Genomic DNA, 17,356 nt, shown 5'->3' on the forward strand with positions numbered 1-17,356 from the left:
AAAGAAGTCATTGGGGGCCAGATCAGGTGAGTAGGGAGGGTGTTCCAATACAGTTATTTGTTTACTGGCTAAAAACTCCCTCACAGACAGTGCCGTGTGAGGTGGTGCGTTGTCGTGATGCAAGAGCCATGAATTGTTGGCAAAAAGTTCACGTCGTCTAATTGTTTCATGCAGCCTTTTCAGCACTTCCAAATAGCCGACTTGGTTAACTGTTTGTCCAGTTGGTACAAATTCATAATGAATAATCCCTCTGACATCAAAATAGGTTAGCAACTTCATTGCAACAAGTTTGTGAGCTTAAGTGTCTGATATCATATAATACACCAAGTAAAATTAAACAACACACTATTTATATTAATAAGTAATTACTTGTATCATAAAATAGATAGCCATTTTTGTGGGTTTTTTTTCCTAAGCTTGAAGAAAACTCAGTCAGTATATACAGGTTTTAAATAAAACAGCCAATCCAACAGTAAATTTGCAAGGAATATTATTTTGTGCATTTTACTGTTATAATACACACGCATGTCAGGAGAATTGACTAAAATACTGAAAAGTGGTTGAAAATGCATTGGAGGCTCCTTAAGTCCAGCAAGAATGATTTATTCACTTTCCCAACCCAAATGATCCTGTGCTTTGGGTTGAATAATAAAAACAAATAGAATTTACTACACAATCCATAAAAGTTTATCACTTCTCTATGTTCCCCTGAAACAGACAGGTGGGGGTTGGGAGCAAAGAGGGACAAACACCTTGAGCAGGAAGCTGAGGCTGAATGATCCCATTAAGTTTTACAAAACTTCTGCAACCTTTCAATAATTGAATGTGATAAACCATGGAAAGCCTGAGTGCTGTGCCTAGAACACAGGAAAAGTTCAATAAACACTAACTACTTTTCTTATTGCTATAGCATCAGAAATCATATCCTGTGACTCCCTAGCTCACTTAGCTTCAGGTCTTTTTCTGCCACATGTAGAATAAAGGCCAAAGTCTTGTAATGGCATAAGCAGCCTTGTATGACCTCCCCTCATACTACCTTGTTATCTTGATTATTGATGGCAATCAATGAATTATTATTTCTCTTCTTAGGTATCTACAAGAGTGGGTTCTACAACCAGTTGATAGGAAGATATGTTTCTTTTGCTTTCCATTAGGTATTTGTAGAATGTTTTATTTTCTCTCCAACTGCAGCCTTTTATCTTCTCTCATGCTGTAGTGTTATATTCTCTCTGCGGTGTCCTGGTTTCTCACATGATGGGGTGGTTCCCTGGAAGGTGGGCTTGTCGTCTGTGAGCAGGTTGCCTGGGTCTCAGGGCACCACCTCCATGGGGCGATGCGGAGAGCTCCTGAAGTTCCAAAGCTCTTCCTGCACCAGTTTCAGGGCCTGTGTGTTTCACTGGCTCTGTTTACCCCTTCAGGGATCCACCCAGATAGGTGGGGACAGGGGTGGGGTGCGCTGTGAGAGGTGGCTCTGAGCAATGCCAGTGACTACTTCACAGCCAATCCTGCACCCAAGACTCCCTCCCCTTCACCGAAAATAGTTGAGCCACGAGTCTGTGTCTGTGTGCCACATTTCTCAGAACTGCAAATATTCTGTTCTTTCGATCTGACACTGCTATGGTTCTGCTTCTAGCACTGGGCAGGTGGGGGTGGGGTGAGCTCTGAGAGGGAACGGAGGGATCGACTGGGCTCCTAGCCTATGTCTTCCATTCTCTGCTTGGCAGTGAGGGCTTAAATGGCTGCTTTCACACTTCTTCCCTCAGTCTTTGCTCCACGGTCTCTGCCGTGAGCACTGGGTTCAGCTGTGTTATATGCTGATCCCTCAGGCGGGACTGTGGGCCATATGGAGATCACTAGCTGTCTGAATGCTTCCCTCTCCCGTGACTGCTGTACTTCCGGTATTTGGGGAGCTCGGAGCTCCGATCTCCAGTCTGCATCCATCCTGTGGCCCATGTCTGCACATTTTCCTCTTCCCTCCTCCCCTGCTCACCCAATTGCCCACCTTTAGATGATTTCAACTGTGTGTCTCTTAGTCTTGCCTGTCTTCTGCGTAGGGAGTCTTTGTGGAATTATAGCTGTTCAATTTGTTGTAAATTCTAGGGTAGATTTCAAGAGGCTCCTCTCATGCTGCCAGTTGTATGACATTCTTGACTATATTAATATATACTGATTTGTCTTATAAGGAAAGCAGTCTTAAATCATTATAGTTATTCCAGTTTGCTTGCATTAGTATGAAAAGAGTCTTTATCTAAGAATGCTGAAGGGACTGACAGAAAATACTAATTTGTTCAATTTATTACTTGAGTATTTTGGCAGGAAGAAAGAATTGGTAAAAATACGAGTTTAAAAAACTTTAGAGGTTTTTGGGATCCAGGGGACATGACTTATCACTTTTCTAAACCCAGTGAACTATGTTCTATATTGTAGAAATAATTTGAATAGCTTGCATCCTCTTTTCAAGAATGTTCTAAATGACGAAATACAGGAAGATTACAATTAAAAAATGATAATATCTATTAAGGCTTTTAAATTTAAAAAGTAATCAACTATCAAAGAAAAACAGCTACCACAAGTATATTGTGTGTTCATTGTACCTGACAGTTTACTGAATTTGATCATGAAAATGAACCACAGTAAAACCAAATGAAAGTTCTTTTTAAGTTGCTAAGTAATTATTTGCCTTCAAAAACGCTAACCAAATGACTCAATTTTAAAAGACAGATAATTTCAAAATTTGAGAAAGATTTGGAGAAATGCTGGAAAAGGAACATGAATTGGTGCAATTATTTTGGAAAAAGTTAGGCTTCATTAATGAAAATTAAAGAGACGCACACTATTAGCAAACTACTCAGCAGAGACCAGGGGCCCTGTGAACCAAGAAACAGAGCTGGAAATATCCAAGGCAGCATCATTTGTGATAGCCAAGCCCTACAAAAACCCAGATGTCCATCAACATCAGAGCGGATTATGTGTGAAATATTATGAGGCTTGAACATCATACAGAAAAGAAACAGTAAATGAACTATTGCTCCATTCAAGAACATGAATGAAACTCACAAACAAAATGTGAGCAAGATAAACCAGACACCATGGAGTACTCTATTCTATTCTATTAATAAATCTATCAGATTATTCCTATTAACAACAGTCCAAACCAGGAGAACACTGATCTGCATTGATAGATGTCACAGTGCTTACCTTTAGAAAGAAAACATCTTGAGAAGAGCTCCTGGCTGCTGGTAATTTCAATTTCTTGACCAGACTTGTGGTTACATGGTGCTCATTTTGTGATAAATTATTCAGCAGTACATTTATATTTTATATCATTTGTGTTTGGTGTGTTGTAGTTGAATTATTAAATAATTTCCAAATGGGTAAGACAACCTAGAACCGATTGGAAAATTATGAAGGGCAAAAATAAGGGTAAAGGGGGTCAAATAAATGGTGATGGAAGAACTGACCCTGGGTGGTGAACACACAATGTGATAAACAGATGATGTAATACAGAATTGTACACTTGAAACCTATGTAATTTTATAAACCATTGCCACCCCAATAAATTTTAATTTTTAAAAAAGAAAATGTATTACGTCCTTACAGTCTGTTCCCTCCTACTCCACTATACTCTTCGCCCACGGGCTGCTCAGGTCCCCCTGGCCAGATATAACTCTCCAGGGAGATTCTGGGATTCAGTCCCTTCTGGGTCTGTCTTTTATCATGTGGCTAAAGTCTTAACGAATGCAGGTAATAAACTTTGTGGTAATGTATAGATGGCTTAATTTGTTAGTTCTTTAATGTAATATGGGGTTGGAGGAAACATTTTGAGACAAAGCATTAACTTATCAGAGTAGGCACAGATGTTATAACCCATGAACTACCTGATGGACTGTCATCAAGATGTCACTGAGGATCAGGAGAGTGTGAAGAGGAATAAATAAGAATCAGAGGCTTTTGTAATTATGAACACACAACTATTTTATTCAAAGTCATGGCCTCAATTTTTATATCTCTGAAAATATAAAGTTGAATTAAATGTATTCTAATGTCCTTCCCTCCATCTAGAACTCTATGGTGCAAAGCAGCCAATGGGCAGAACTATGAGCAGCATGGGTGGTGATTGTCTCAGAAGCAAGTGATCTCACTCTGTGTATCGACAGCTGGGCAATCTTCAAGGGCCTCACTCTGTGGCTCCCCACCTGGACTGCAAATGAGTGGATTGTTACAAAGTGACCACTGTGAGACAAGGACTTATGGCAAGATATATGGGCAGCTGGTACAGCTGAAAACTGTCACAGTGTAACATGTCCCAGCTCATGCAAGGTTAAATACTCCACCTGGAAATCATGAGGCAGACAGCATCACCTGGCTGCACCAGGCCCTCAGGACCATCAATTACTCCTCTCAAAGAGAAACGCCCCGCTTGTATGCTGTCCTGACAGCTGAGCCCTCCAAATTTAAGTGACTAGGCCACACAGTCTCATGCCCCAGTGAGGTACCAAAAACAACCTCCTTTTGCCAGTGCCACAAGACCTACCCATGGGGACATACGTGGTCTCTTTGCCATGGCACTGGCAAGCCAAGCCTTGATGGTTGGGGATCTTAACCCCATGGAGGGAGTATGGTATAGAATAGGGACTAGTAATATCCCCAACCTTTGTCTTTAAAATCCCTCCCCATGTAACTATTCAGAACCCCGGACCTACAATAAAGTAGGGCTTCCTATGTATGACCCCTTTTCTAATTGGTTAGTTTCCCTTGCCCACTCCTAGTCTTCCCCACCCACCCCATTTTGGGTTATTGTTGCTTTCCTCCTGGGCCTGATACTGTTTTTCCTTTGCCTATATTGTTGTTGCAGTGTCTGGTTACAATGTACATCTTTAACCCACAAGAATCACAGAGCTATGACTGCCCAGGGTAGGGGATTGGAGCGGTGGGACCTGCCCACAGGCAGATAAGCTAGCGGGCCCTCAAGGTCTTCCCACTCCATGGGAATGTTGCTTATCAGACAGCCAGTTCTGTACACTGGCCAGCAGTCAAGGTCTCCGGGGTTCTCAGAACACCGTGCAAATGAAAGCAGGCCTGCAGGGCCTGCCAGATGATTTCTCCCATGGACTGCTCTTTGTTTTGCTATACCTCTATAACCTCGCTTCTTCCCTGCTGCCACCACTGAAGACACTCCCTGGTCTGTAAGTCTCAATAAACCTGTGTCTCACACTCAGCCACCTGGTGTATTCTTTGGGCTTGTGGCTTCTCAGGCACAAATCTTGGAACAACTTGCACTCAGTTTGAATAGTATATATGAATGCATACATAATATATGCACAAGTATGTGCATACACATGTACATATAGAATATACAGGAATAGCTCAAATCAAATTATGTACTTATACAGAGATTTTCAACTGCCTGGGAGGCTGGGGCCCCTATCCCCCATCCATTGTTCAAGGGTCAACTGTACATATTGTTTTAGTCTATCTTGAATTAAAAGAAAAATCTCAGTGGGATGGGAAGAAAAGGCACAAAGTATTTCCTAAGCAGCTGACTGTGTTCATTTTAGTATTGTCAGATTTAGCAGGAAAAAAATACAGTAGACCCACTTACATTAGAATATCAGATACACAACAAATAATGTTTTCATATAAGTATGTCACATACAATAATAATGCAACATGATATTTGACTTGCTCTTTCCCTTGGTTCATTTCATTCTCTGCTCATACATATTTTCAGAGAGGCACAGAATAGGTACTAAATGTTATGTAATTAATGAATGAATGAATTTTTACTGTGTTAGGGTTTATAGTAGTTTCATTATGTCACTTATTCAAAGTCAACCTTTTTGTTTGGTATTACTCGTCCATTTAAATAGATTGGCTCACTGCAAAATGTCCATTCTTAATTCTTTATTTTGACTCATTTCTTATTTGATTTGATTTCATATTGCCATGTAATTTTTCACAAAGGACTTATGGGTAGTTTGTTCTCTTAATTTTTTTTTCATATTTGAAATAAGCTACCTGTTGCTTTTTTCCGGTAGATTATATTATTGTTAGCAATTATCCACCTCCTCTTTCCCAGTAGGAGGGTTAAATATGTCTATCCAATTGACTTTGAAAGGATTTAAGAAGAAAAGGAGAATTAGCAATATTAAACAAGTCACTTAAAGAAAGAATTGTTGGGGTTAAGCAGGAAAGGGGACAGTGATTAAAAAGCAAACGTATATTTAGCACTTAGCGCGTTCCAGACACTCATTCATTCAACATTAAGTAACCATATTTATCTACCATTTATTGGGTTAAGACAGGCTTCACAAATAAGTTAGTGCTTGAATTGTGTCTTTCTGGATGCCCAGGCACTTGTAAAACAACAGGAGAGGCAAAGTGGATACTAAAGGAAAGCAATGGTTGGTTATTCCAGGTTCAGGGTTCCAGGTTTAGAGATGGAAGAGGTAAACAGCATGTCATATTTTGGAAACTGTAAGCAGTTTGAAACTACATGTAGTTAATTCATTTAATCCTGCAAACAACTGTATGGGAAAGTATTATTATCATCCCTATTTTACAGATGAAGAATCAGGCTCAAGGTTACACAGCTATTAAGTGGCAGTACCAGAATCCCAAACCACTAACATCTGCTCCTCAAGTCTTTGTTTTTTCCACTATACCCTCCTGTGGTTTCTTCTTATACTTGTGTAGTGACTTTACTAAATCTGTGAAGCTAAGTATAACTCAGAGGTAGCGCTCTAGGACTTAATGAATGTCATTTTTCTTTTTTATCATCATTAATTAATATACATTAAGCACTCACAAGATTCTTGGCATTTTAACATAGGAGAGGACAGTTGCTGCCTTCATGGAATTCAGAATCAAGTTCAACCAAGGCAAGCAAACACTGACATGTGGTTATAAAACTGAACTGATTCTATCATCAGCCAATCAAAACCTTTCTAGAATGTGAAATAATTCATAACTCCAAATCCATGTGATATAGATTCTTCCCGTTAAAATCTATTGAGTTTGAAACAGGGGTTAAGCCCGCAGATGAACAGAAAGTGAAAAGTGAAATAACTTGCTGAGAAACAGAAAATTACTGAAACTTTCCAATGGTCTTGTCCCAAAGACAAATATTATGGCCCCTCAGGTTTCTTGGTTTGCTCTGCTTTCCTACCAAGGAAAAGAAAATCCTTTCCTGATCATTGGATCTCCTTTAATTATAGGTACCTTTTTAACTTTTTGTTTAGTTTTTGCTGTGCTACAGGGTAAAGGCCATGGGCAGAAGGGAATAGATTTCTAGAACTTTGAATTAACAGGTTTTCATCATACCTCAGTTGGGGCTCCACACTTTAAAAGTCCTTTCAGGAAAGGGACAAAGGCAAGGCAATCCTGTGGGTGGCCTTGGTGTCATTAATGCTGCTGCAAAATAAATTGTATTGCATCTTCCAATTTACTGAGAGGTAACCAACAAACATTTGATATCAAGTGTGGCAGCTACTGCCACTGTGATCTGTATTTCAAAGTTAAGTCTCATTTTATTTTTTAAAATTAATTTTCAATTTCACTTACAGTCAATATTCTTTTATATTAGTTTCAGGTGTACAGCATAGTGGTTAGACATTTATATAATTTAGGAAGTGAATCCCCCAATTAGTCTAATACCCACCTGGCACTATACATAGTTATCACAATATTATTGACTATATTCCCTATGCTGTCATTTAAGTCTCATTTTAGTTTAAGTCAACTTAGATACTGAAAGGTAAATTGACCTTAAAGTTTCAAGATGTACTTTGTCCTGTTTCCTAAAAAAATTTTTTTTTGCTACTAAATTTTGGGGGAGAAATGACTCATTAACCTGGTAAATAGTTTTGTTAATTGCTCAGTTGCCAGGAAAATACTACTATCTGCTTTAGTTTTTTTACAACAGAACATTCCCATTTCCCATGAAGTGGCCTTATATTGAACAACAGAACTTTCATAATTTTGTCATAATTAAAAAAAACAATCATGCAATAATTCTCACATAGTTTAATTTCCCATAATACAAAATCTTGGAGAAGAAACTAAGGGATGTCTTGTGAATTTTTTTTTTAAATTAAATTTATTGGGGTGACAATTGTTAGTAAAATTACATAGATTTCAGGTGTACAATTCTGTATTACATCATCTATAAATCCCATTGTGTGTTCATCACCCAGAGTTAGTTCTCCTTCCATCACCATATATTCGATCCCCCTTACCCTCATCTCCCACCCCCCCACCCCCCGCCCCCCTTACCCTCTGGCAACCACTAAACTATTGTCTGTGTCTATGAGTTTCTGTTTCTCATTTGTTTGTCTTGTTCTTTTGTTGTTTTTGTTATTTACATGTGAAAACACAACTGTATTATACCACTTTGATGTTTTGCTACATGGCTTTACTTTTTTTGTTTTTACATTGGAGTTATGACTTTGGATCTGTTTTCACCCTTTGTTGGGAATACAGGGCAGTTTATTGAGGAGATTGTAGAATAGATAGGGGATGGACAGATGATGTCATCCTTGTCAGATTTCATGTTGAAGAAAACTAGATGTAGTTAGATCTATTTTTATTATGAAATATTCTGATGGACATTTTCAGTTAGATTTCTGTAGGAAAGAAGCACAGGTAAATGGGTGCAAATTCAAGCTTTTAGAAACTGATACAATATTATCCTATACATATTTTTAGAAAAAGGAAATGAAGGTAGTGAATGGCCTTTATTGTTGGGAAAAAAAAAAGCTACTATTTTGGTTCCCTAGTTGAATATGATCAATAACCAACCTAAAGCAAAATATTTTGCTCTCCAAACACCATTCCTGTTGTTTCATTCATCATGGTACTCAGTCGGAAGTGAATTACCAGATGATTTTTAAAAAAAAAATATTACGGGGGTGGGGGTAAGGGGAAAAAAAAAAATATTACGTACAACTCATTTACTCAATTCATTAAACAACTATTGCACACTTAGTATGTGTCAGACATTAAAGCCCTCTGAGTGTGAAATGCTATGTTTAAAAAAACCAACTCAACAATGCAAGTGTTAATATTATTCATCTTTCAAGATACAGCTCAAATGTTAACACTCAGTTTGCTATGCCCTTCTCTGTTTTATATCTTGTATAAACACTGTTGTACATGTTTGGGTACCTATCTACTGAGCTCTTTGAAAAGGTAGAGACCTTGGCTTATTTATTTTTGTATTCCACAGAACCTAGCATAAGATTTGGTACAGATCAAACAGGTGGTCAATAAAAGATAGTTGAAATGAAGGAATTAACATAGTACTGCATCATTTAGTAGTCAATTAAGAAGATAGTACTTCTCCAGACACTAGTTTATTTCTTTAAAATAGTTACTATAAATAGTTGTTATCTTGTTATCCTAGAACTTGAATTATGAGTTGATAAAATGTATTTGATTTTATTTATTCAGATTATATTTCAAGGTGGTTTATCATCTAAGAAACAAGTTAACAAAGCAGTTTCAAACTTGTAGAAGAAATGAAACCCGGATAGTCTCGCAAAGTTTTTATGCCTTAGATGCTTACACTGAATTCGGTTGCAAGCGACTAGCTTCCCTTGCATCCCCACCGCTTGTGATGGCATTACCCCATCTCCCGCTTTCCCTTTTCCCACCCTTTCGCCCTCCGGAAAGGGCCGAACATTCCAAGAGCTTCCCAGTCTTCCTCCGCCCCCTTACGGAAAGAGCGGAAGGCCGAGTGGGGCGCCGAAGGGGGCCAGCCTGGAGCTCGGGTCCTTCCGGAAAGACCCGAAGTGAGCTCGGAAGAGGAGGACGCCTTCGACTTCAGCGCTTCGCCCCCGCGCTGTGCCCTCTGTCGGCGACGTAGGGCAGCGGTAGCAGCGGTCGCGGCAGGAAGCGGCAGCCGCGTCGACGTCGCCCAACACTGGAGCGACGTTTAAAGAAGGAGCCGAATCGCCGCGGAGTCCGGCCTCTTGTTGTTGGAAGACTCCTACCCTTTGGCGCGGCCAGACGAGGAGAAGCGGCGGCGCGGGGAAGCAGGTGAGGACCCCGCCACGACCCGGGAGGGGGTGAGGGGCGCGCTGCTTCTTCGGTCCATGGGCTGCGCCTGTGTCTGCGTTCTCCTCACTTGAACCAGGAAGCGGCCGAGTCCGAGGCTCCACTGCTCCGGCCCTTTCTTTGTGTGGGCCCCGGAGTGAAGGAGGGGACGAACCGGGAGGGACGCGGCGCGGTCTCCTTCGCCGTCAGGGGCCCGAGAGCTGCCGGTGGTGCCCTGGGTAGGCCCGGGGCGTGGGGAGCCCTCCACAGAGACCCACTGGCTTTTTCCTGGCCCCTCTGTCTGCCTTTTTGTGCCTCTTTTTCTCTCTTCCTCGTCTCTACTTTGATTTACAGCTTTTCTGCCGGGCCCATCCTCCCCTTCCGTCCCCTTCCCAGGGCATAACAATGCCGCCTGTTCGGCCTCATCCCCTCCCAGCACCCCCACATCTTCACCACCTTCTACTTTCTCCAGCTCGCTTATTACCCTCGCCCTCACGGTGCTGTTCCTACCTCCATCTGTATTTGCAAAAAGCTGCCTTTTCTCGTGAATTGAGGTTAAAAACCTCGGTTGCCACCAGGTGGGTGCAAATGGGGAGGAAGGGGTGGAGGAAGGAAGATGGGGTTCAGCTGCCGCAGCGAGCCGCGTGTCGGTTTGTTTCAATCCCTAGCGGATGGCGTTTTGCGTTTTTTGCTTTTGCACCATCACCTGCCCCCAGTCAAGGATTTCTCTGGAAGTGATGCGGAATGACTTTTTCAAAGTCAGGTCGCAAATCTTGGAGTGGGTTCAGACCGATTTGTGCTGTTCCTGGGCCCACCCTAACGGGGAGGAGGAGGAAACCTAAACAAAATGAAACCAAGTCCCAGTGTCACTGGGACACGTCCAGTTAACGCATTCCTCTATTGGAAAAAAAAGCATTTGCAAATGACAAAAATTGTGAGATTGTATTCAAAAACCTATCTATCCACTGAAAAGTGACTTTTGTCGAAATCCCCGTATTTCAGGAGCCCTGATTGCAGGCTCGCTGTCCAAAGGTCACCCTTTCCATGAATGCCTTTATGGTAACCTGGAATTCCTTAGTACTGTTAACAAGCAATATCTTGTTACAGATAATGTTTTAAATAATCTCTAGATTTTGTAGACTTTTTTGATGATCTCTGAACTGTTCACCTACTTTTTGTTTTTAAGCTATAATTTTGAAAAATTGAGAAGATAGTTGAGACACCCTGCTTTCCATGTGTATATAACTTACACACTAGCAGTAGTACTATTATTTTGGTAACACTAAAGGGAAAGAATATTAGCAATAAAAGTGTTTCCTTACCAAAAGTAGTACTTACCAGCTGTATGGCAACTCAACATCATTGTTACCAGGAATATCTCTGAGAAGTGTAAAAAAAATATTTTGGGAGTGGCAATGCTATTTACTGACATCCTGCCCTCCCCCCGTTTTTTCCTAGAGTAATGTCTGCTCTGTTCTAATAAGTTTTTGTTTTAATTTTCACCAGTTAATTTGGTGTGAGAAAAGTTCTCATACCAATGGACGTAATTTTTTACCAACAAAATGTTTTCATGCAAATGTAAGCATTAAGAAATGGTAAACTTTCCTTTTCCTTTGTCTTATTTTTTTACAATAGCATCTGTTGACTTCATTTGGCACTCTCTTTAACATTTTACCTTTGGAGATTGTAACGGGTAGAGAGGTAAGGGGAAAAGGAATAAAGAAAGAGGAGCATGTAAGAAAAGTGTTTAATTGTTTATACAGATGGGGCAACCCAATTTAAATAAGAACAGAAAAATAATGGGAAGTTTAGAGGTAATAATTGTCAGTGCTTATAAATGCTGATTTATTGGTTGCAGGGAGTAGCTTTTGAATATATTCTTAAAGATAAGTTAAAATTTAGGAAGAGTATATATTTCTGACTATTGCGCACACTAAGCTTTTTTGACATTTAAATCATTCATTTACAGGTGAATTACTTTTATATGTTCATGATAAGATTTTTCTTAAAAAAGTCTTAACACAGCTGAAAATTAACTCTTAACTCTTCTTGAGAAAAACCCAAAATTGGAACTAAGAAAATTAATTCTAATCTCATCTGTGGATCAATTTAAAACTTGCTTGTCTCTTTCGGGGAAGTCATGAGATTTCACACATGGTCCAAAACCCAGCCTGTATGAACATTTTATATAAAACCCAAAAAATTATGCCAAAAACTTGAATAAACTATTTAATGATGCAATAGCCAAAATTCTAAATGGTAAAGTACTTTTGTTTTTCTTTCCTAATCTTCTCTCATCCCCTTCTCCTCCCTTTCCCTTATAGGCATGGAGAGTAGAAAATTGATTTCTGCTACAGACATTCAATATTCTGGCAGTCTGCTGAACTCCTTAAATGAACAACGTGGCCATGGACTCTTCTGTGATGTTACTGTTATTGTGGAAGACCGAAAATTCCGAGCCCACAGGAATATTCTTTCTGCTTCTAGTACTTACTTCCACCAGCTCTTCTCGGTTGCTGGGCAGGTTGTTGAACTGAGCTTTATAAGAGCAGAGATCTTTGCAGAAATTCTCAATTATATCTATAGTTCTAAAATCGTTCGTGTTAGATCAGATTTACTTGATGAGTTAATTAAATCAGGTCAGTTGTTAGGAGTTAAATTTATAGCAGAGCTTGGTGTCCCATTGTCACAGGTTAAAAGCATCTCAGGTACAACTCAGGATGGTAATGCAGAAATCTTACCTCCTGGTTCTAGTGACAAGAACCTTGAAATACAAAAATCAAAAGATGAAGCCCAAGATAATGGGGCCACTGTAATGCCTATCATAACAGAGTCTTTTTCCTTATCTGCTGAAGATTATGAGACAAAAAAGATCATTGTTACTGATTCAGATGATGATGATGACGACGTCATTTTCTGCTCTGAGATTCTGCCTGCAAAGGAGACTTTGCCGAGTACTAGTGCAGTGGCACAGGTCCAGCCTAACCCAGGCTCTGTTGCTATTTCAAGTGTCGCACCTTGTGCTAGCAATAACTCTCCCCCTTTAACAAATATCACATCTACTCAGAAACTTCCTGCTCCTGTGAATCAGGCAACTCTGAGCCAAACACAAGGATCTTCAGCCCCAACACATCTGACTCCTAATATTATTTTGTTAAATCAGACACCACTTTCTACATCACCAAATGTCAGTCCTTCACTTCCAAATCCTTCAATCAACTTACTTGTGCAGAAGCAGCAGCAGACACCAAATAGTGCTGTTTTACCAGGAAACAAGTCCAATGAAGAGGAGGAGGAAGAAATTATAGATGATGATGATGACACTATTAGTTCCAGTCCAGATTCGGCCGTCAGTAATACCTCTTTGGTCCCACAGGCTGATATTCCGAAAAATACCACTTTTGATGGATCACTGATACAGAAGATGCAGATTCCTACACTTCTTCAAGAGCCACTTTCCAATTCTTTAAAAATTTCAGATATAATTACTAGAAACACTAATGATCCAGGTTTAGAATCAAAACATCTAATGGAAGGTCAGAAGATCATTACTTTAGATACAGCTACAGAAATTGAAGGCTTGTCGACTGGTTGCAAGGTTTATGCAAATATTGGTGAAGATACCTATGACATAGTGATCCCTGTCAAAGATGACCCTGATGAAGGGGATGCCAGAATTGAGAATGAGATACCAAAAACATCTAGCAGTGAGACAACAAACAAACGTATGAAAGTAAAACATGATGATCACTATGAGTTAATAGTAGATGGAAGAGTCTATTATATCTGTATTGTATGCAAAAGGTCATATGTCTGTCTGACCAGCTTGCGGAGACATTTTAACATTCATTCTTGGGAAAAGAAGTATCCTTGCCGTTACTGTGAGAAAGTATTTCCTCTTGCAGAATATCGCACAAAGCATGAAATTCATCACACAGGGGAACGAAGGTATCAATGTTTGGCCTGTGGCAAATCTTTCATCAACTATCAGTTTATGTCTTCACACATAAAGTCAGTTCATAGTCAAGATCCTTCTGGAGAATCAAAGCTTTATCGTTTACATCCATGCAGGTCTTTACAAATCAGACAATATGCTTATCTTTCTGATAGGTCAGGCACTGTGCCTGTAATGAAGGATGACAGTATTGGGTATAAGGTTGATGCTGGGAAAGAACCTCCAATAGGGACCACATCTACTCAGAACAAGCCAATGACCTGGGAAGATATTTTTATTCAGCAGGAAAATGATTCAATTTTTAAACAGAATGTAACAGATGGCAGTACTGAGTTTGAATTTATAATACCAGAATCTTACTGAACTTTGAAATACCAGAAAGTTTTGGTTTGGATTAAGGGGCAGGGCTTTCAGAAGACCTATAAAACAAATTAAGTTGCAAATGAGTTAATTTGATCTGCCACATCATCTGAAGGTAGTTTAGTTGGATTATTTGTTGATAATTTTTAGAAGCAAATTATTCTGAAAGTTTGAGTAGAGATTGAGAAGTTCTCCACTAAGTATTTGTTTATATAGTTAGCTTTCAGCTCATTTAAGAGGAAAAAAAAAAAAGCAAAAAAAAAAAAAGCTTGGAGAGAGAGTTTCCTGAATAGAATTTGAAGCAGTCTGAATGGTCTTTTAAAATAACTGGAGTTATTAAGCATACCTTAGTATATTTTACAACTTTCCCCTTCTGTTAGCACTTTACTGCTGAATTCTCAATTTTCTTAATATTGAGACTATAAACGTGTGTTGTCTTGTATATGGCATAAAAGGTAAACAAGAACTTCTAAAGTTGTTCTGGAAAATTTCAGAATAAGTCTGCTTGGTTGTGTATTCTGCTAGTCCAAATGGATAGCAGCTTCCTGCCTTCCTCCATGAAAATGGCCACGCAGACAAGTCTCATCTGAAGAATTAATTAGTTTTAGCTAATCAGAATTAAATCTTGATATTATTGTCATAGTTTGGAAAAAACTTTGGTGGCTGGACTACTGTATATATACCTTTGTTATGTGGTACCTGTGAGCAAAAATACTAATCTTTGTAATGCGTACAGGAGGAGATGAAAAGTTTTGTCACATTTTTAAAAAATTCTGGCTCTTACATGATACAGAGGGGAAGTGAAAGGAGATTGCCTTTTTGCTCATTAGGGTTGAAAATATTCCCATTAATTTTTTTCAAATTTTGAATCTGAAAGCCACCAAATAAATCTTTAATTCTGTATAAATGTTTATACATGATAGATTCCAGAAATGAGACTCCTACATATTTTGGGTGGGAGGCTACTGGCATATATTTTTAAATGTTCATATTACTTAGAATCTCTAATAAGAAGTTTTCATTTGAAATAGTTGAATCAGTGATCTAGTATTTTCCTTTCAGCAAGACCTTTTAGGTTTTTACCCCTTCTAAAATAAGTTCCATTCCATCTGCAAGTTGCTGCAATATAGCAATCAGAAACTATATGGAATGTAATAATAGGCTTGTTGATTCCCATTTATCTTGAGAACAGTAAATGCCACCTTTCTTCCTTTTTTTAAATGACACATATTTAAACATTTTGAAAATAAAACTTACTGAAGTGCTAGTACTAAAAGGAAGCAGGTTGGAACAAATATATATAACCTAGCATTTATAACAGGATTAACTTGTTGAACTTCTGTAAATGACTTTTTGCAAAGGAAAAAAAAATAGATACTGAAAAAGATTGTTGTGCATAGTTATTAGTCATTTGTAACCTTACTTAAGTATTTCTTAATTCAACATAGATATTTTCTTTCTCCTTAACTATGTATTTTTAAAAATAGTCTATTTCTTGACTTTGAACTTAAAGCTTTAATCGTAATTCCTCATGTATACATCTTTCTGATGGTAAGCTAGATTTGAAGATAACGGTTTCAGTGTTTCTTAAGTTGGTAGTTGAGGGTATCAGGCATCAGTATTTGCAATAATACAAGGAGAAAGAAAAATAATCTTTTGCTTACTGAGGACAAGAATGATGTGCAACTGTTTTTTGTGTTTTGTGAGTCTAGACCTACAAACCGTTTTGTAAACTAAGCCTTGGAAAATTTTAAATTACCTTATAACAAGTCTTGTGGTCTCTGGAATCACAATATCAGTTTCCTTTCTGTGTAGATATTTATAACGTTACTCTTTGGCTATAGGGTGCATTCTGAAATATTTTCAGTGGAAATTTGAGTTTCATTAATGCTATTTCAACCAGTTAGACATAATTACTTCTACAAGTGTGAATGATACTGATGCCAGCAGAGCTTCCAGACCTTTCAGAATTACCTGCTAGGTAAATTAGTTTGTTGTCATAAAACTTGGTAGTTTCTACAAGGCTATTAGAACAAACCAGAAATTAATTCTATAATGGAAAACTATCCATTCTGAGTAATATGGATATAATTTTTTTGCTGCTGCTCTGCTCTATGTAAATTCTGAGTATGAAATTTAAACTGTACCTACTGAAGGTATCTTCTGGAGTTTTTTTTAGGAGAATAACTGGAAAATTAAATTGTGTTTTTGCCAGAAGACTCATACTTGCATGTATGTCAGGGTCTTCAGTTTTTTAAAAGTTTCTTCATCCAGAATTTGGAATTCATGTGGAATACTCCTTGGGGGCTAAAACCCTTCACTACCAGTATTTATTGGGTTGGAAATCTGCAGCAAGATGCTGTTTAAAACTTATGGGGTTTTCTTATTTTATACTTAGCTTGCTGGCTATTAAACTTCATTTTTTTCTGTCAGGTTGGCTTTAGATTTGCCCCTGTGATAAATTACCTGTAAATATTCTGGATAGGAACTGTTTGAAATAGCAGTTTGTTAAAAGAGATGACAGTGAAAATGCTCAAACTAAGCAAAGATTTTAAAATGCCATAGCAATCTTGGAAGATTCACTTTAAAATATATTTTAAATGATCATTATCATTTTGGTAGTAATGATCCCTCACATACAATTACTATGAGGAATTGATGCTGCATTTCCCCCCATTGTACCAAAAAGATAAAACATGGTAAAAATGATCAAGGTATTTTGTATGGTCAAGGCTTACATATTCTAAAGAAATAATTGCTAATTCGACAGTATTGACTTCCTCACCTCTGTCAATCATATGAAACCTTGTTCATTTCCACCCAATACTGTAATACTCATACTTGTACAATCTTCCCTATCATGACTTTAAGTTCTACTTATCATTAACTGTTACCTGATACTAGTTCGTAGAGCTTCTTATGGCAAAAATAAAATTTTTAATTCTGATTTTTGAGTGCATCTTTTACAAGATTGTCTTTCAGAAATTATATAGACTTAACGTTCTT

At 38.5% G+C, this 17,356-nt stretch overlaps 1 protein-coding gene across 1 annotated transcript; it reads left to right on the forward strand.

Annotated features, from left to right (window-relative positions):
• The first annotated feature begins 9,899 nt into the window (after window positions 1–9,899).
• On the forward strand, window positions 9,900–17,297 carry ZBTB33 (zinc finger and BTB domain containing 33). The gene is made up of 2 exons (XM_019719284.3): window positions 9,900–10,038; window positions 12,360–17,297. The coding sequence occupies exon 2, from the start codon at window positions 12,362–12,364 to the stop codon at window positions 14,351–14,353; it is 1,992 nt and encodes a 663-aa protein (XP_019574843.2). The 5' UTR covers window positions 9,900–10,038; window positions 12,360–12,361; the 3' UTR covers window positions 14,354–17,297.
• The last annotated feature ends 59 nt before the right edge of the window (window positions 17,298–17,356 follow it).

Source organism: Rhinolophus sinicus, chromosome 18 (assembly GCF_057876585.1).
Source record: "Rhinolophus sinicus isolate RSI-liver-muscle chromosome 18, RSI-T2T, whole genome shotgun sequence".
In the NCBI taxonomy this organism is placed as follows: domain Eukaryota; kingdom Metazoa; phylum Chordata; class Mammalia; order Chiroptera; family Rhinolophidae; genus Rhinolophus; species Rhinolophus sinicus.

Excerpts from the sequence above, each read along its gene's own strand:
- ZBTB33 (XM_019719284.3), top strand. The coding sequence starts at position 12,362 with ATGGAGAGTAGAAAATTGATTTCTGCTACAGACATTCAATATTCTGGC.